Below are 21,032 nucleotides of genomic sequence, written 5' to 3' on the forward strand. Positions count from 1 at the left end.
TTTGCAGAGTGAACAATCCACAGTGAATAACTGCACTCTGTCATTAGGAGAAATTATTTCCAATTTTCAAATACTACATACCAAGATCACCTCTCTGTCCTGCAACGCATCTTCTTTGTAACAGTGACCAATGCCATGGGGGAACAGGAACTAATGTGGAATGAAATGTAAACCAAGAACATTCCTGCCTCACCCAATTACTGGAGAGGGAAGATGAGTGATCATTCCTCCCAAATTTCCCCATATCCCTACCGAGAATGCATCATTTTTGTGATATGTTAGATTTAAATACGTATGCTAAAACAGGTAAAGTTATAAAACCCCATTAAATTTATTATCTACCTCCCTATATTGTACACCATAACCCTAGGAGAGACAGAATGGTTTGGTTTGGTGTTTTTACTCCTCTTTTCATACGTATATGCACGTATCTAAGTATCCATGCACACAAATATGAATCGTGGGTTTCTCATAAAGTGAAAAAAGGAATGGGGCAAACAAGGACCACAACCACATAACAAATATTTACAGCGTCTTGCAATTTTGTGTACCAACAGTTCTATCTTTACACAAGCTTTCCTCAATAACTTCATACAGGGGTTTCTAGTGATTTCTGCTGAACACTGAAGTGCAGGTGAAGTCCCACTGCTTATACAGAAAAGCAACAATATAAGATCATCAGAGTGAACACTCCAGCAAATCGTCTATAAAGGTATCTTTTTGATCCACTCTCTATGACAGGTACTTGCAAAAGTCCATTTGAACTAGTTCTAGAACTGAACAGTTCAACACAATTTCAGTGCTCATTATTATAAAATCGCAATCGGACTCAGGCTTTAAAATGTTTGACAGTCTTATTCTTCAGATGGTGCAGCACCAGCGTTTCTAACCAGGTAACCAGCTAACGCTATCAGAAACGTATCTCCACATCACTTGAAAAAAAATTAGAGCATTTAACAGAATGGCTTGACAACAGGGGCTGATGTTTTACAACCACACTATCAAAGAGTGCTCTGGAAAAAGAAAACCAACAAATAAACCAAGACAGCACTATGAATACTGTGAGACATCAAAACCCACAAACTCCCGCAAGTACCAAACCCACCCTGGTTCTTCACTGTAGGGCAATCTTCTGTTTTAAGCAATGCTCTTCACACTTTGCCCACTCAAGTGTATAACAAGTAAGTGACATAACATGCCAATCATGAAAAATGAAGAGGTCCAAACAAAAATAAAGGCAGAAGTGAATTATTGTTTCCTACCTGCAAAAACTTTTTTACATCAGTAATAATGTTTCTGAAGATGAGCTGATCTTTTAGTACCTCAAACCATCCTAATTTTGTAATTTTAGCAATGACTTGAGCGAGAGCTTGGATGACAAAAGGAGGCAGTTTGGGTTGAGATGCTACATAGTTCAGAATGTAATTTCCTGTAAAGAACCATTTTAAAATCAGCAACAAAAGTCTTATGCAAAGAAAATTAATTACATGGTTCTAATAGAAACCAAAGGCATGATTTAAAAAAACCCAAACAACTATATTCTTACAGTTAGTACAATAACTGTAAGTTGCATTAAATCATTAAATACAGGTAAACCTGTAGTAGCAAAGCACGTGACATACATGATCATCGTTCTAGGACACATCTGACAGCAGTTTGTGAATTCAGAGAACACTGGCAGCTAAAACAGAGTGATTTTTCATTACAGTCCCATATACTGGGCACTGATTGTTTCACTGTGTTACAGCAGCTCTCAGTCAACCCATGATACACAAAGATTTTTTTCAGACAAGAGTCCCTGCTGAATGTTCTCAATTCATTCTAGAACATCCCTTTGGAGAAACCCGGTCTAGTGGGAGGTGACTCTGCCCATGGCAGGAGGGTCAGGACCAGATGATCTTTAAGGCCCCTTCCAACTCAAACCATTCTATGATTCTGGATTTATTTATCTTAATTTTGAAACTAGGATGTTATTTGTGAGCTAATTGCAGCGAAATGGTTAAAGAGCTCACAATCACCTTTATGTTCACTCTCTCGCAACGACTACATAGCAGGCTTGGTAAACGGAGAGAACTAGAGAAAGACACAGACTATCCACTGAATGATTACTGTGCTAACAGGAAGCTTTAGATCAAACTGATATAAGGAAACTTTAACCACAAACATTACTTACGAATGTCAATCCTTTGCTCAATAGGTAACGGCGATGCCCTGCTTACAAGCTTAGACAGGCACGTTGCTGCTAGAAGCTGAGCATAGGATGTCTGCAAAAGACATGAATAGACATTATTCAAAAACAGGCTAGTTAAAGGCAGGGACAGTAAGTCAAAACCTGATAAATAATCAATAAATCAGATAGGTTATCAGGTGTTGGTTATGTTTGTTAAGTGTACCAAAAATTTATAAAATATGTATTTTAGCAATATCTTTGTTTCATTATAAATCAAAATATATTACAATAATGAAACAGTGGAGACCTAAAAATATCATCCCTTTTGATTGAAACCATTCACTATGCAGTGGAGTTCTTTAGTTTTGAAACCTCTTTTTAAATTACTTCATAATTTAGAACCATGTGATGATTAGTGAGGGTCCAGCCCTGGATTAAATATACATTCAAATGTGTTTCCTCTTTTTATTTCTCTCTGTTTTTGAATGATTTGAAAAATGTACCAAGAACTATACTGGACTTAGCTTGGACTATGAAATCAAAATCAACTCCCCTATCACTTTATCTAGAGTTAACCATGAAATTAAACACCAAAAATGAATCTGAGTGATGATGAGAGAATGGTTTGAACTATTAGATAACAGATAAGCAGTTTAAGGACTTTATTAATACCTTTTTTTTTTCATTGTAGCTAGTAGCTAAAAACAAGAACACGGTGATGCTCAAACACCAGGTTATACCACACTGTATCCCAACACTGCTCTACAGATGACACAACCCCAGATGCTTTCCCTTTTTGTCCCCCACATCTCTAATGCAACGTATTAGTACTTCTACAAAGACCACCTCCACAGGAAAAAAATCCTGGAATCACTTATGAAGCAAAATATGTACAAAAAAGGGAAAGGTATTTTGCCTTTATTGTACTGACATGGTAATGGCCCAGGACTGAGAAACCTACATGAGCTTCTACCAGCACAATTACAATTTTGGATAACACATCTTTTGGTTACTTACTGTTCCTTGTTCTAATAGAAGCTGGCATTGATTAAGACATTCTGGACTATCAATAAGCTCCAAGACAACCTTCTCAGCTTGCATTCGCTGTGCTAGATCCGTTCCTTCATACAGGTGCTTACATAGTACCTCTAGATCTGCCAGGCTCTGTCAGGAAAGAACACAACTGAAACTTCCATGAAGACCACATGAGATTTCTTTAAGTGTTTATAAGTCAACATACTACGCCAGTAACATGAACCATTACTTAAGCTAAGTTTTCCATTCGATTCAAATTGAAATTACCAAAAACCACGAGGCTTTCTGTGACAAGAAACCAAAAGTAACTCCGCAAATCAAGCTGCCATCAAGTCCATCGCTCTTCTGAAGAGACAAGAACAGTTTGAGCTATGCTACTTGGAAAATTTCTGGCAAATTTAATTTAAAAGCTGTAATTCCTCAACAAATTGCAACACCTGAAGGAAACTAGCATTGTCTGCATTTGTTGATGCATGTGTCAGTGAAAGAAGGGGCAATTCAGAAGCTACGGTAGCAACAGAAGAGCTAAAATTCCTCTCCATTTAAAAGCTGGAAAAGTTCTCTTTGGTAAAGCAAGTGAGGAGAGAGGGGCAATATCTCCTACATGAGGGATATGATTTATATCTACCAGTCCCTGTCTCACAGGAGAAATGAACCTTTTGAACATGTTTTGCAATCATTACACAAACACAAGTTTTAGCATCCATCAGGCTCCCAAAGCCTATGGTACTCTCATCAAGAACCAGCCACACAATTAGAACTTACCCAGTAAATAAGTTTTCATTACTTGAGTGTGGCCTACGAAGACGAGGAAAAGAGAACATGCAGTATTTGAGCAGTCTCATTTAAAAGTCTAAGTCAAAGTCCTGTTCATCAGCCCTTCCAAAAAGATAGTTTGTACTTGAAATAAAAGATTTGGTTCATCACAATCTAGCGTTACTTATAATGTAGCTCTAACACCTTTTAAAAATCTAAGACAGCATTAGTGTCTTTGGCAACCAAAGTACATTGGTGTTGTCAATCAAAGCATGTCATTTCCTAGAGACATGCTTCTTATAATAAAAAACAATAATTGTGGTCTTTTTCCTTTGTTGTTGTGGTGGTGCATATGGAGTTCCTGGCTTTGGTCAGCTTTTTCTGAACTTCAGTAATAATGACATTTTAAGAGTCCCTGATTTTCAGTCAAAAAGTCACCATGCACTTGTTCCTTGGAGAAATTTTATACATTTGCTTCTGGAATGAACAGACCAAACACCTCAAATACTGAGTCCAACAGAGACATCCTTCGTTTCTGTTTTCTCATGTTAAGAGAGCAGAGGAAAAATAAGGAACAGATAACAACCCCAGTAAGGCAATTTTAAATAAAGCAGGATCCATGCCAATTAAGGTGAAAACTAAGACTCATAAACTCAAGTGTACACATTAGGGAAAATATAATACAACAGAAAAAAACCCCACATAATTGGGGTAAAACATGGGAATAAAGACAGCTAACAAAGATAAGTCTTCAGACATAAATTACGACGCATCTTTCCACATTGGAATAATTCCAATACAATCTGAGAAGCATCAATCAAATTATCAAGCCATAACCAGCAAAAGTTAAAGACCCTCCTTTATTTGATCTGAAATTTGACTTACAAGTCTGGACAAACTTTGCAACAAGTTTGAGAAGGTCCAGAATAAAACTGAGATATCAGGCTAATCACCAAGGTCTAAATCATCTGTGTTCTAACTGGCATTAAACAGCAAACCTCTGCAGGCCAATGAGGGAAACCCACCACAAATTTTTAAAGCAAGGCTGAACAAAAACTAGACAACAATCTTCAGAGAAAAGCTGGTTTATCAGATATTGAGACTGATGTCCTTCTACACTTTGAAATGCTTTGTCTGCACATGTTTGGTCTCAGGAGAACATTATGACAAAGTTTCTTATTGGTAGGTTTGAGGTATGGCCAGAAATTGCTCAGAATTCCCAGACTGCCAAAGAAATGGTTGGATGTCCCCGGGATTGTATTTTATGTGTAGTCCTGAGGAAACACGCTCATTTCCCTTGATTGAGATAGTGAAATCAACAAAATACAACCTGAAATCAGCAAATACAACTATCTTGTGCGTGCTGGCAACTCAGTTCAGCAACAGAGATATTATCCAACTTCATTAAGAAAAAAATAGTTGGAGAAACCAATGAGAAGTCAAAAACTAGCTCTCAATATTGTATAGGTATTTCCTTCAAGAAAACAGAAGATTGTCACAACCCCTTTTTCCTTGTGAGACGAAACCATGTGAAATTGACGCGTTCAGATACCTCCTTTACTCAAATCCTTATCAGTAGCTGAAAGGTGAAAGAAAAAGATAGTGTCAATGAAGAGGATCTAGCAGTTAGTCGCTGGTTGCTTTGAGCCAGGAGCAGACACAGACCTGTGTAAAAAGTGACATTTTTGATCACAAAGAAGTGTGATTTTTTCTGAGAAACAGATTCACATCCTGATGCAAAAGGTGACTGTGATTTTTTTTTTTTCTTTTCAGTTTCATAATAGTCAAGAGTAAGCTAAATAAAGTTCTCCAGATACTTCTGGTCCTGCTTCTCCAGCTCTGGGAAGCCCCAGCAGCTCTCCTGGGAAAGAGCCAAGGGCCAGAGACACCGGGGGCTGCTCCGCAGCGACCTATCGGGCCGGCGGCCAAGGAGCCAGGCAAACTGGCAGCAAACCAGGTGGGGTTCTGACCAAAGTTTTGCTGACACTGAACATTTCCCACAGACATTTTGATTTTGATCAGCATTTTATGACTGAAAATGTTCTATTGAGAAAGTTCCCCCGGCTCTGTGCAAGAGCAACAGGATGGCCATAGCTGTTGAAACGCTGCAGTTTAGAAAAAAAAAAAAAAAAAAAAAGGCGGGGGGGAAAAGACAAAGTGTGTCTGGTAACCAAGTATTTAAATAAAAGCCTAAAATGACCTCTCGAACATTGCCGAAGCCTTCTGCCACCAATTCAGTGAAACCACAATGGTCTCCAGATGAATGCTTAACATCTCAGCAAGGATTTTTGGGGGTCTTTTCCCACCCCTCCCTTCCCTCGCTGTTCGAGACCCACTTTCAGCGGCTGATGTCCATCTCAGACAAGTCCCGGAGCGGGGCTGCCTCGGCTTTTCAGGGAAGCGTCCAGTGCCCCCGGGAGGAAGAGGCGGCAGGAGGGCAGGTGTGAGCAGCTCCCGCCGGTGCGGAGCCGCCACAGACCGGAGTCCCGAGCGGACACGCACTCATGCAACGAAAAGCACGACAAACCCGCCCCGCAGCGCAGCCGCCCGGCCTCGCCGGCACCTGCACCGCCCGTGCGCCAGCCCCGGAGAGCGACACCAACCTTCCACCTGCGCCGTGCGCGGCCACCCCGCCTGGCAACCGCCCACCCAAGACCGTGACCACGGCTCTAGGGCTCGCACGGAGCCCGCCCCGCAGCTCCTCGGCGGCTTTGGCCGCTGCGCCAGGGCGAACCGCGGCACCCGCGCTCCCCTCACCGCGCACCTCAGGACCGCCCTCCCCGCGCTCTCCCGAGCCCGCCGCCCCCCACGGCGGCCCCAACGCTGCACGGCCCGTTGTCTCGCAACAGCCAGCGCAGGTGCCACCGGTCCCCGCCTGCCCGTGCCGCGCCGCGTCGGCTGCACTGACCTGGACGCGCAGCGCCATCTTCCCGAGCGGCGCCGGGAGCGGTCCGGGGAGGGGCGGCGCGGCCGGCCGGGGATAGGGGGCAGTGCCGAGCCGCGCCGGCTGCGAGGCGCGGGCGGGGCGGCTGTTGGGGCGGAACGGGGTGGCCGTTGGGGCGGCCGTTGGGGCGGAGCAGCGCGCGCGGGGCTCGGGTGCGTGTCCCGCTCGCGCGGGCGGTGCGCGGCAGCGGCCCCGCGCGGGCCAAGGTGGAGGCGCCGCTCTGCCCCTGGAGCCCCACAGGGCGCGGGCTGCGGCACGGCGGCTGTTGTTCTCCCTCTCACGGTGCCAGCAGTCGGGCAGAGGAGTCTCTCCAGGCTGAGAAGACCGTGTTTTTCAGTAGCTCGTAGAATCATTTCGGTTGGAAGAGACCCTCAGGATCATCCAGTCCAACCATAACCTCACGCTAGCACTAAACCATGTCCCTAAGAACCTCGTCTAAACGCCTTTTAAACCCCTCCAGGGATGGCGACTCCACCACTGCCCTGGGCAGCCTGTTCCAATGCCTGACAAGTAGCTTGGACCAATGTAGGAAAGTAACTTTTGGGGGGTTTGAATCGCTATTCTCCTCCTTCAGTAAGGGTGAGTGAGGAACTAATGGTTCTTCTACAAAGCGTCTGCAGAAGGATGCTTTTCTATAACTAGAAGAAGAACTTTCATTTCAAATATTTGTAAATACCTGAGTCTCTTTCAGCCCATCTTGAGCATGAGGATTTCCAGCTGCTGTATATCTTTCTAAGTTTGGATGTTAGCACTGTTAGCTTTGTTAGCTTTTTGGATGTTATCTTTACCCATAGATTGTTTGTTGCCTGTGCAACAAAAGGGTAACCTTCTGATGAATTAACATTTCCTTTCCAGGAAGAATTTTTTCCTAATATCCAACATTTAAGCGCAGACTTCCAGACTACTTCCTGTATAGATTTTAGACCTGCACAGTAAACCATGAACCATATGTTGACCTGAAGAAAATGGGAACAGCAACAGTAACTCCAAAATGTCAGAAAATATTTAACGTTCAAACTTGTTTTCACATGGACCAAAAGACATGCCATATTCAAATACAAAGCCATTTGTCGTCAACAACTGTGACCACTTCAGAATGAGCCAGTCCATTGCATGCTGAAGTAACATTGTTGGTCAAGAAACCAGTTTCTGGCATAGCGCTATTTGTAGTTACTTTTGCTTTCTCTGAGAGACTGCAAATAGTAAGATGGAGACATTAACATCTCATGGATACATTTAACTTTCCGTTTAGCTATAGCTTTATTCAGCATGACTGTAGATAAGGGTAGCAGCAAACAATCATTGGAGATTAAAGTACCAAGGCCTCATATTTGTTCTGAAACTTTTATTTTCAGGGAATACTGTTTAATTGTCTTGTCTACAGTGCAGATCAGGATTCCATTTCCAAAGGATTTACTCTTGGGTAGTGGCAGCACAAACAAAAGGAAAGTTTCCTTGGTGAATGTGGGAGCGTTGGGTCAAACAGACCATGACCAGTTATAAAAGTATTCCCATTTTACAGCCAGCAACTCAGAAGTTGCATGCAATTCAATGTAACGTTAATTTCCTATGTTTATAAATCAAGAGTCAATAAACATGGAACAAGCCAGTGTGATGCTGCTCTGTCAGTGCTTCTTAAAAGATCCAAACCAAAGCTTGGGGTGTTGAGGTGTTTTTGGACCAGGGCAGCAGAGGGGAGTTTGGTTTTGCTTTGCAAAGTGCTGGAAGGTTCCTGAGAGCGGAAAATGCAAGAACACTGCTGCAATCTGGAGGGCTGAGGAGATGGTGCTCAGGTGCTTACAGCTGCGTCCAAAGGGACAGATCCTCAGTTTTCCAGAAAGAGCAGAACCCCCCTCTACAGGTGCCTATAAAGAGGTGGATGAACTAAATACAGAGCAAAGGTCTCAGTTTCCTGTTGGTGAGAATCCCATCTTCGCTTACCACTGGTTCAAGTAACAGGTGGAGTCTGTGATATCAGAATTACCATGGATATTTTATTTCTTAAAGTACTGTAAAGAGACCCTGTTGCCTGTGTCTCTTTCTGTGGACAGAAGCAAGGAGCACAGAGCCCATCCCACGGGGTGAGTGGGGAGCACGGGCTCTGCCATGCGCTCAGCTGCACGGCGCAGCCCCGTGACTCTTTGGGCCTTATTTAATCAGCAATTGAATCATTTAATCTCTCAGACGCAGCAATTGCATTTCTCTATCCGATTTCTGTCAGCTATAGCCTGATTATTTCAAGGGGAAAAAAATTGGTCGAACTAAAGAATTAATGGATTCCTAGACTACTAATTCACAAAACTCCAGAGATTTAACACAGCAATAAGAGTGTTAGATTGTGAAACTACCCCAGATTATGTCAGAGTCCTAGTCCAAAGCCGCATTTAGGAGTGTAATTTATTTAGGAACTTCTGTTGACAGGGGAGGGGGGAGTGGCATCGTGACGGTACTTGTGTGACAGGCATCAACAGAAGAAAGTTGTGCCGTGAAACTGAGACTTGTCCCGTGGAACAAGACAACAAAATTCTTGCTGTGTTCTATGGAAGGTGAATTTAAGAAGGGCTTTGGGTCTGGCTCATAAGATGCAGTGCTGAGCCCTCCCTGCAGTGTTAACAGACAGCTTCCAGCTCCAGTCTGTCGTATTTTCTGCTAGGTGGAGTAAAACCAACTCCCTGAATTTGTTGGTACTTTGGATTATGTGAATAGATCTGTTGCTACATTCAATGGATCCATAATTAGATCCATTCATTTGCCATGCAGCTTAGAGAGGGCTGGATCTTTCCCCGTGCTTTTTTTTAAAATTTATTTGATTTTAAGTGAGCTGGCTAAAGTATATAAAGAGAACCAGCCATTTCAGTCCCTCCAAGAAAAGAACTATCAAGTGGTCAGGGTATTGGTGTTCCTTATTTTTTTGTATCACATCACGACTTTTCCTAACATGCAGTTTTCTTACTAAAAGAAATGGCTGATAATTTACAGCAAATTATTAAATATACAAAAAATACATAACAGAGACAAATGCAATATATTTAATTTGGAATCTTTTGTTCTGGAAAGGTTAATTTTTTTTAAACAGGCATAGTCCATGAGGCCAAACAGTTGCCGTCTGGTTTTGATATGATTCCGATACACATTTTCTCATTCAAGCATTCAGTTCATTCTGGTTTTCATTTGACATTAACAGCAGCAAAAGTCCCTGAAGAATTCTAGTTTATTTCTATAGCTAATGATTTCAATATTATTTTCTGTGCCATATACTAGTCTATGCCAGTATATATTGCCACAATTTAGTGATTGGTTTAGTAATCTGTTCGTTTACAATGCAGGTCACAATTCATCTCTAATTTTAAAAGCCCACTTAAACAAAAACAAGTGATTTCTACCAGACAATATTATGTTTGAATTAATATATAGTGGATAAGCCAAAAAAAGATTAGACATATCACCAAGGTGGCAAATAACAAAATCAGTAGTTAAAAGTGAAGCCATTTGATACTCCTAATTAAAACTAATTAATCTTTTCAATGACACAGTGGCATGTTTTCTACTCCTATGCTGACAATGCTCTGGGAAGTCTGAAACAAAATTAATTATTCTTTGATTGTTTGCTACGTGGGCAAAGATCAATAACGCCTCAGGGCAAACACAGTCTATAGCAAATCTCTTAATGTAATTCAAATTGAAAGGAAAAATCTGCCTAATGTCACAAAAGCACAAGACAGCACAACATTAAAGGAGGAGTTTGTGGTGCACTGTATATACATTAAAAAAATCTAAGCAGTATGTGTAGTCATACAGTGAAATTGCCCTTAAAACTTCCTTAACACCATTAATTTGAGTTACCTCAGTGTGCACAGTAATCACTGCATGTTTATGTGCTCTGGATAAAGAAGACTGCAAATACTGTGGCTTTACAATCCGATACCTGAACTTTTGCTTCTTTAGTCATTAATGGTGTTCAGTAATTCACTGCTATTCATCTGTCCCCAGCCCATAGCAACCATTAGGTGTAACTGCCTCCCAAAAGTGATTTTCATAGCTTAGTATCTTCCATCGCCCATTAACGCAGAGCCAGCCTTTATGTCATTAGTTAAAAGCAACTGGAGAAATTTTTCTGTGTGATCACTTTACACTTTGAAGCGTTCTGTTTAAATTGTGTTACATTCTCTGTCTGGTTCAAGCTGATCAAGAAGTAGTTGAGACAATTTGAGAAATGTGCACACGTTCTGGTGGTTTTCAGAAAAAATGATGCTTGTTTTCTGTCTGCCGTTTGCAAAAGTGTGGTGATACCGAACGCGCTTTACTTGGACATAATATAGATATGTCAGATGTAGGAGTAAGTCTTGGACAGGCCCTGTTGTGCAGATCTCTGTGTGTTTGAAGGGCACATATTGAGCTACAGAACAGCCGCTGCCTTTAGACTGCAGTGATTCTCACCAAACACGATGCTGTTCAGAGTAAAAATAATTATCCCAAATCTTAAACTGTTGCCTAGGCTGGAGGGAAGGAGCTGACACTGTTAGGAGTAGCACTAGAACTGTCACAAAAAGAAGTTGAAAGGTATGCGTCTCTGCTTGCGTGCACGAGAAATCTTTTTGAGTATTGTTAGTAAAACAATTGAGTATTGTTAGTAAAACAGCACTTATGCTTTAGACTGTGATTGCTTCGTGTATCTGTTAAAAGTAAACAACCCCCCAAAAGACAGATAATTGACCCTTGATGAGACTAACCATGGAAAATTTCAAATGAGATGGAAAATCTTGCTAAAATTTATGAGAAAATATGAACTAAGGGATTAAAGGCTCTTTTGCGACCTTCGTACTTAGGCTTGTTGCCATGTGAACAAACTCTTGGTATTTCTTAGTACATTACAGAAAAAAGGAAATTGGTACAAGGTACAAATTTTCTTTAACTATGGACATTTTTGGTAGACAAATTAGAATGCTTGAAGGAAATTATAATTTACATTTAAAAAATGAATATAAAGTTTGATCCCTTCAGTATACTTAGTAGACAGGTGCATGTTTAAGAATTTTATTTAACAGTCTTAATGTGTGAATTTACAACTGTTCTTATGTCTGGTAAGTAGCATGATACACTTCAGCCAAAGCTGAGTTTCAGGAAGACAGATATGTAAATGAATGTGCGTGTTATCAGAGGAGCCATTTACAGCATCGAGACTACTCATAAATGTAACAGAGTGTGAAAGTTATCGGCTAACAGATGTATAAAAATTATTATTTTGAGATGTTTCAATTTTCATAGTCCCCGGATTCATATTCTTCTTCATCTTCATCATCAGAATGGTCATAATATTCCCCATATTCGATACTATAGCTTGCACTTCTACTGCCATCGGTAAATGCAAAACCAGATGAGTCTGCAAGACATGATTGAATCCAGATTAAATTTGTTGTAGGTGGGAATGAAGAGGAAAGTATGGGTTTGCATCTGCATAGCAAGCTCAGTGTTTCTGAATCCTCATTAAATCATTTATTAAAAGGAGAGTGGTTTTATCTGATGACTTGACCTCCTACCATTAAAGCTCATGGTAAATGAGAAAATTCCTGTATCATTCACATATATGATGTTGAAAATACATATAATTCCTAATACTAGTAAACTATGAGTTCAGTCCTCTGCAGATCCTATGCACCTGAAAATATGACCAAAGCCAATAAAGCTTTGAAAACCACTTGCTGAAACAAAGCCAATGACAAACTAGACCAGTGACAAACCCCCTAGACCAGGAAGACAACACATCTTTATCTTTCCTCCCTGGAGGAAGAAGAGTGCTACTCTGCAGCACTGGGCCCAATGCAAAACAATAGTAAGCTATTAGATCTTTCTAAACACTCTCATTAAGGAGCAACAACTGTTTCCTTCCTAACTTTTTGAAAAATAAACAGCCAAGCAGAACTTCCATGGTTCAAAGGCTCCCTCAGGTACAGCCGCTGGTGTTCTGGGGGCAGAGCTCCTACTAACATCAAAGGGCGTCTGTAGGATAAGGATAGTGGAATAGAAAGTGTCTCAGCTGTGTGGCTGTGATCCACAGCTTTCTGTTTTCTGGAAGCTGGTATAATTTGCAGCAAAATATTACAATTTTAACATGTAAGTTTGTTTGTTTGTTTTCCCAGAATTCATAAGCATTTCAGGCTTTTAAATACTTAGGACTGAATCTCCTATTAGGGGGTAAAACAAAGGAAACGCACACAGAAAAGTTAAAGTATAGACATCTTTAGGCAATGTTTCACATCCTTCATTTGCATTCTGACAAACCCGCCCTTTGCAGCCTGCTTAGATGCATTTTTATGTTCTTCACAGACAAATTGAAAAAAAACAAACCAAAACAAACCGCACCTTCAATGACTTTCAATCTTGCAGAGGCGTAGGTCGCACCATGCTTATTTTTGGTGTGGCAGATGTAAACCCCTTCATCTGATTTTTTGAGGCCTTGTATCTGCAGCCAGCCTGTCACACCGTACTTCTGAGGCCCACCTCGCGCCTTTGGGAAGAGGAAGAAACAGTTGAAATAAGGTGGCTAGGAGATACTATAATATCTCTCAGAATAATTGTGGATGGCTTAAACATTGTTCCAACTTTTGCTTTTTGGTGACTGTCACCATGCTTTGATTCTGTTTGTTTCTGACACCCTGTGTTTTAATTTCCACACTTCCATGACAGGCAGTTTCAACTTACTCAGGCTAGAGCCTCCTAAAAGGCTGAGTTTTCTTTTCTAAACAAATAAAACCATTCACAAATGTTCACAGAGATGCTTTCATGCTGAGTCTATTGACAAGATCAGTTAACAGGGTTCAGTTTAGTCTCTGAGGTGACCAGCATTTGGATGGGGCTCCTCACATGTTTTTTTCTGAGCAATTTTTCAATTCACTAATTACACTTGTGTTTGTGCTGCCTCTGGAAACATTTCTAAATAATTTAGACTTAGGTACTTTAATTAGTTTTCTCTATGCTTTGTCTATCTACCTTTTTGTTCAGGTTATGCTCCCTGTCCACTGGATCTTCTCATTTTGGGGCTGTGTATCCAGACAACTAGATTTTCTATGCATTCCTCTGCATAGTCTCTTTACATTCTTTGTCCTTTGGACAAGACATGCAGATGCAGGCTTCAGCCTTACTGAAGTCTGCCTGTACATCTGGCTTTATTAGCTTATCTCCACAGAATGTTATTTCCATTTTAAATAGAGCTTTGATTTATTTAATTCTAGCTCAAACTTTCAGGCTGTTTCTGTATTTGCTTGGAGTCCATACTAATGCCATTCTTCTCTTTCCCCTCAGATTAAAACACAGCGTCTTCCATATAATAAGCAAGTTTCTTCGCTTTTCTTTTGAACCTCTCAGGGGCTGACCCCAAATGGCAGTTCTTCATAAACAGCGCCTTGCAAAGGAGAAGTTTTAGATACCTGCCAGAATTGTGCTTTGGCATCAAGAGCAGAAAAATAGTTGCCAACAGGCATCCTTCCCTGAAGGCATTTGCTTTTAGCCAGTAGCCAAAACAGTTCCGTTTAATATGTTCATTCATTTTTTTTTTTTCAGAGTCATACCTACATAAAGAGAATCTTCCATCTTTTCTTGCTCTGAAGCGGGCCGGATGGTACCGTCCCTGTTATTTCTTCTGCTTGGACTGCCAAAATAACGATCCTTGCACTGACTGAAATCAGAATTATTTATGTAGTCAGAGGGCCCCTATTGGAAATCTATTTATTACAACAGTAGTGTATCCCGTAGGGGGAATTCTCTGATTAATCCTGCTACTCCTCATCCCAAACTGTATGACATGTGGAGAACTCGGGTTTTACCTGTACTGAGATGTGGGTGTCATCTCCCGGCAGAAACATTTTATTCCCCTTTTTTTTCCATTCGATGTGAGGCATAGGATAGGCTGACACCTCACAGCCAAAAATGACATCGTTGCCTGTGAAATTCTGGGCGTCCTGAGGTGGCATAGAAATAACAGGAGCTGCAAAGAACCAACAGAACGGCGGTTTAGAAGACAGTGAGCAAAAGGCAGCACAAATGCATAGAACATTAATCCCTGTGTTACATGATAAAACCAGTTTGCCTTTTGCCATCTGACAAGTTATGAAGAGCTGCAGGATTCCAAGTGGCTTTTAAAGCTCAGAACACTTTATGTCCCATTAAAGGGTAAACAGGCTTTTTAAAAACACCTATTTCAGAGGACATGTCTGTGCCTCCTCTTGCACATGATCGTGAAATTTACGCTGAAATTGAAAGTTTAATTTGTGTCCTGTGAGCTGTCATTGTGGGCAAGACTCAAAGCCCACCAGCCTGGCAGTCACTACTCAGCTAGACCTTCAGAGGAGAGTATAAGAAACTCCATAGCAGATAACCACAGAATAACTTGATTGTATGTGATAGCTCTTAATTTTTCTTACATTTTGCTTAGCTTAAAAGCTAAAATACTGAGATGATTGCTAACTTGTCAACATTTGTTTTTTGAGCACATCATTGCTTTGCACTTGTTAAAATCTTGTCGCCCTCTGTTACCCATGGAAGTCACTGCAGCAAGTTGCAGAATAACAGCATTAATGCATTTCACAGCCATCCTGAATTGCTATCAACTTAATCTGATCTTGTTAAGAGACAAGTAATAAAAGTGATTCAAATCCCATTATTTTTATAAGGGTTTATGTTATGTTTATTATAATTATGCGATTTCCACTTACTTGTTTCCTATTGTTCTCTTACCCTCATCCCCCTCCACTGTTTGTTTATTGCCTCTGAATTATCCTCTCCCACTTTTTCCCAAGAAAAAGCTGACATTAACCACGAGAGGGAGCCAGCCCAGGGATTTGAAGACATTCTAAAAGGAAACTATCACCTCATACATTCATGCAGGATTTAAATGCATAGCCCTCTGTAAGCATGTATGGACATACTGAATGTTAACAGGAGATTACGATCTTTAGCAGTAGAGAGCAAAATAACATTTGCTGTTATCACAGCTCACCTATTTTCGAGATCTGCTTTTTTTCCTCATCTAGTTGTCCTCAGCAAGAAATGTTTTTCCATTTAAAGTCTGTTTTCTTTCTATTTCCATACCAGTGTTTAAAAATGAATGCATTTTCCAGGACATTAGACTTCTATTTAATTATTACTTTTGTTTTTGTACAGATCCCTGATGCTTGGAAATAGAAACTTATAGTAAATAATTAATATATTTGTACTTGCAATGTTTGAGTCAGCATGCGGGTACAGCATTTGTGCTTCAGCATTTCAAATTGTAACGGCCTGTTCCAGGGTTTCAAGCAAAGTTTCTAACACCTTTGTCTGTTTTCCAGGATTTATATCTTTGCAGAAAATACAAAACCCATACTGATTAAAATTAATTGCAAACAGATTATACAGCAAAACATCCATTTCCCCACTTACGAATGCCTCATTAAACATTTCTGGTACACTTCAAAAGTAAGATTTTCAAACTCTTAAAGATTTAAACCTTTAAATGGTTCTTCTTTCATGAGAACTGTACATTCGGAATCTGTAAATTATTTCTAAAATCCTGTATTCAAATAAGCATTAAGTGAATATCTTAGATGAGAACTTTTTTGCCTGTACACTTCAAAAGTAAGATTTTCAAACTCTTAAAGATTTAAACCTTTAAATGGTTCTTCTTTCATGAGAACTGTACATTCGGAATCTGTAAATTATTTCTAAAATCCTGTATTCAAATAAGCATTAAGTGAATATCTTAGATGAGAACTTTTTTGCCTATGAACTTATAGGGTCTGATATTAAAACACACTTTAGAATATTAAAACTCATTGCAACCACACTCCTTTTAATGGTACATCCACTGTAGTTAAGCTTAAAGTGTAGAACAAGAAACCAAATGTCTCCATTGGCTCACATGAGTTCCTTACATTATTCCTGTAGAGAGACAGCAGGAAAAGCTTTTTTCACTAGGCAGATGTTGAGTGGTCAGAACTTTTGCCCTGGTGCCAATGCAGGTGTCCTGTGGACACAGGGACAACGCTGAAGTGTCGCCGAGAGTGGGGTCCCCGCATGTGGCAGCAGCCAGGCAAGGGGCTGAGTTACAAACCTACATTATTGCTGCGCACATATGAGAAATTTGTCTTGTACTCTATACCATACACCAAGCCGAATTCCAGCGTTAGCTGTAAGGAGAATCCAGGCGACAGCTCAGAAATGTCAGGGAGTGCTCTGAGTCCTGCCCGGCTGATACATTCATAGAGGTAGTTAAGGCTTTGCTGGCCCAGGGCTGACCAGCGCTGGCATCACGCGGGATCAAACTCACAGCAAGCAGGAGGAACCACAGTTTGCTCTAACCAAACCGCCTTTTCTGAATCTGACCAGACAATAAATACTTGCCTTGCCTACTCAAACTTGAAGTGCATCCCGAAAGAAAATATGTGTCTCACACCACCATTTTGCTGTACTTTACAGGAGAAAATTGACATTATGTTATATCATTTTAACAGAAATTTACAAACTTGCTTTTTGAGTGTTTCAGATTTTGTGTTCAGCCAAATTCTCCCATGCATATCTGTGTGTACTTTTTTTTTGCACAGACCTTTGCTGTTATGATAACCTGTCATTTTGATTTCTGGAGTGGTTAAATTTTTCTTGAAAGCTATACAAAGCATTCTGATGTTTCAGTGTCTAGAGCTGAGTGCACAGTAGTTTCTCCTTTCCTTTTACAGTCCCAGTCATGAATTATCCATGTGTGCTACAGAAGACATATACCAAAAGCCAGGAAAAGTCAAAATACTGCTTCACCTTTCAAAATCAACGTTAACCCAATGTCACTCCAGACTAATGAACTAGATAATGTGATTTTTTTTGCTTTTGCTAATAATGTCTGATTTGATGAAAATGGCAGAAAATGTTGTGGCTTCTTTGTTTGGGTTTTTTACACTAAAATTTACATTTAAATTATGTGACACAGCTGAATATAAAGAGAATCACTGCTAGATGGTTATGTTACTTCATTAAATCACCTGCTAGAGAGGTTTGAATGTGAACGGGGATGGATTAAGTGCGGAGAATCTGTATATAATCAATGTACTTAGTAACCCTGGTGAATTATTAGATAAACTGATCAAAACTAGCTTTCAGGAAAAGAAGGGTTTTTTTCAGTATTTCTGTAGGGATCTAGGCCTTTTTCTTCCCCTTTTTCTGGTGACAGACAAAAGATAAAAGGCTCTGCTCTTCTGATGAAAGGACTTGATTGTTATTTATTTATTCATTGGTTGCTGTATACAATTAATCCATTTGGCATCAACAGGAAACAGCAGATGCTTTGAAGGAGAAACAACAAAACAAAGCACTTGGAGCTGAGTGAAGGTTATATTTATAGCTTGGTACCAAAACCCCACAGTGTTCAGTGTTTGTTTCTCATGCAAATGGGAGTGAGCAGCAAGCGGGTGCAGGTTGCTGCTCCAGGAGCCAGGCTCCCTCTTGCCTTTTGTCACCAGCTGCAGCCACCAAAAACCCATCTGAATTCGCGGTGCGCGTTCACATGCCCACGGTGCCGCTTCGGATCGCTGCGGCGGCAAGTCCTGGGAGACTCTTATTTTTCTTAACTAAACTCTGCACAGCACTGACACGGCTGTGAACTTTCCTCCGGGCTTCCTTGCAATTCAGTAAGCAGAGCAACGGGAGGAAATTTCTCAGCATTCCTGGAGAGAGGGTGCAGTTTGTGGGGGCGCAGGGCAGCAGTGGGAAGGCGCTGAGCTCACGGCTCCTGCTTGATGAGCACTTGTGTTCCCCAGGGTGATTGTGAGGCCTGGTGGATGGCAACACCAGCAATTAAAAGTGATATTGCTTCCAAATTAAAGTGTTTTGTACGTGGCCAGTTCTGTTTAATTAATTAGAGCAGACTGTTGGCTTTCAGCCCATGTGCCTGAACAGCTACTTCTGCTGCAAAGTCAACATCAGTTGCTACTGGAGTGGCACTTCTAACTGAAATCTTCCTGGGGGGATTATGCTGCAAGAACCAGTGCTGTTTTAGTCCCAGATAAGAACACCTACTCAATGGCCAGCAGGCTTTCAGTCATACTCTGGACTGGTACATATTGAGTTTCCTGAATGTCTCTTTACTGACAAGCCTCATTTCCCAGCTTAATACCCTAATGACAAATAAGGGATTCTTTAATGGATGTATCTTGCAACTAAAGAAAGGGGAAAGAAGTCTGCTATTAGCTGCTCACCACTTTTCCTTTTAAGTATTCAATATCCAGTGTTCATTCAATATAAAAGCACAGCATACAGTCTAAATTGGAGGCACCAGATTGCGAGCAAGCGGTGGGTAAAATGTACCCAAGTTACTCTCATATACGGACTTTGCCAGAGATGCAATTTTGGATTTTGGATTCCCAGGACCGTGACCCATTTGTGACCCACAGACCTCTTCTACTCAGCTCATTTGAGAAAATATTTCATTACCTTTAAAAGAAAAAAAAAATCTCATTCAGAAAACAAAAGCCTGTTCATTTTTCCCTTTTCACTTTATATTCATGTGACTTAGGTGAAAGGTGCCCAGGAGTAAAGACTTGTAATAATGTGAAGAATGAGAACAGCATATGAGCAGGAGGCAGGATTCCTTTGTACAACCCACCTAAGAATCCTTCCACTAACAGTCATTGCTTTTAGGGAAATTAGTTCAGCTTGATTTTGTTCTAATTTTAGATTTCCATTTCATAAGTTATTAATCCTTAGATTTTATGATTCCAAAATTTGATTATTTTGGACTTTTTTTAAAAAAAAACCCCAGATCTGTTAATTAAGCCCTGTCTTCTTGTATTGCCTCTGCTTCACTGATGACCATATATACATACAGGTGGATACACGCATGCAGACACACATACATAGATATGTATGTGTGTAAATGTATGATGAGACCTGCCTTGCTATCACCACTTTAATATCAAGTCAGTGTTCATATAAGTTATTTGTCCAGTCATCCCAGACTATCCTATTCACCTACGCCCAACTACACATACAACTTTTGTAGAAAATATCTCATACTCGGTTTATTCATAGCAGAGCTAGTCTGAAAGTCTATAGCTTATTAGTCACTATGTAATTTAAATCCACTAGTCTAGTGTAGAGGTTTATAACATAGAAGATTAAGTACCAGCTGCTAAATGGCATGTTTAATATAAAGTAGTATTATAGCAACATGATGACAATTTAAACAAAAATGCAGTATTAGTTCATTAAAGTTAGAGTAGAGCATCTAGTAACACATCTAAAAATAAGAATCAGATTTTTTTCAGTTTGAAAGCACCTCTGTGCATATTACCTGATTCACACGGTCCTTTATGTTTCATGCTGATATTTCTTTTCGTAGCATAAGCCTTGTTGAACTGACAGATGTTCTCGTAGGTTTTCCCTTCAGGTCCGCAGACGCTCTCTTGAGACTTGCACACGCACTGGGGTTCAGGGACTTCCCCGAACCTTGTTTCATCAGCATCCAGCCTGCACTCCAGGTTGTCCCCACACTGCCCGTAAAAATGATTGCCCTGGTCCAGGTCGCAGATCTGACCTTCCGCGTTTCCACATTCGCGACAGCAGCCGCAACGGTCCAAAACAGTCCCGGCCACACAGTCTTTCGGCTCAGAGCAAAGTGCCAAATCGCATTTTCCACAACTGTCTCCTTCCCGTAACAGCCTCCACCAACCTCGGTGGTACAAAGCAGGGAAACTCTGAGAAACCTGCACCAATAGTACCAGCACTGCTGTAGCCATCGGGTGCTTCATCTTGAGAATGTAACGAACAAGCAGAAAAGGTCCTTGGAGTAAAGCCAGGGCGGGGGGAAAAAGAGCCAGCTACTGGGAGAAAAACATCACAATCCTTTTTTTGTTTTAGACTATAAATTCTACTGCAAACACAGGCTTTTAAAAGAAATTGGCGTCAGATTCCTAATCTGGAACTGATAATAAAAATGCATACAAACCCACTGGCTTTTCTTTAATGCAGTTTGGAATGCGAGTATTGCTTGCACAGAAACCAAACTGCCCCTTCTGACAGCTGAGTTGAAGCTCTCTGAAAAGCTGTTTGCTCCCTGTCTCCTTCAGCCAAATTTGCAAAGCATTGCTCTACTGAAACAACATTAAATTG

General features: G+C 40.8%; 2 protein-coding genes across 2 annotated transcripts in view; both read right to left on the minus strand.

The window, feature by feature from the left end:
- The window catches only part of RANBP17 (RAN binding protein 17), a 148,275-nt gene extending 141,372 nt beyond the window's left edge, over positions 1-6,903 (minus strand). Inside the window, exons 1-4 of the mRNA XM_082063400.1 lie at positions 6,870-6,903; positions 3,188-3,334; positions 2,174-2,264; positions 1,263-1,429 (exon numbers count right to left, since the gene is read on the minus strand). Coding sequence (XP_081919526.1) covers positions 1,263-1,429; positions 2,174-2,264; positions 3,188-3,334; positions 6,870-6,887 — 423 coding nt within the window. The 5' untranslated portion in view covers positions 6,888-6,903. The remainder of the gene's footprint in view (positions 1-1,262; positions 1,430-2,173; positions 2,265-3,187; positions 3,335-6,869) is intronic.
- A 5,254-nt stretch (positions 6,904-12,157) lies between these two features.
- LOC309445124 (kazal-type serine protease inhibitor domain-containing protein 1-like) lies at positions 12,158-20,671 on the minus strand (the record flags this gene model as incomplete). The annotated part of the gene is made up of 4 exons (XM_082063600.1): positions 12,158-12,285; positions 13,266-13,410; positions 14,726-14,886; positions 20,215-20,671. 4 exons carry the CDS (start codon positions 20,669-20,671, stop codon positions 12,158-12,160), a joined length of 891 nt encoding a protein of 296 aa, XP_081919726.1.
- Between the last annotated feature and the right edge of the window lie 361 nt (positions 20,672-21,032).

Source organism: Streptopelia decaocto (assembly GCF_964273445.1).
Source record: "Streptopelia decaocto genome assembly, chromosome: 12".
Classification (NCBI taxonomy): Eukaryota; Metazoa; Chordata; class Aves; order Columbiformes; family Columbidae; genus Streptopelia; species Streptopelia decaocto.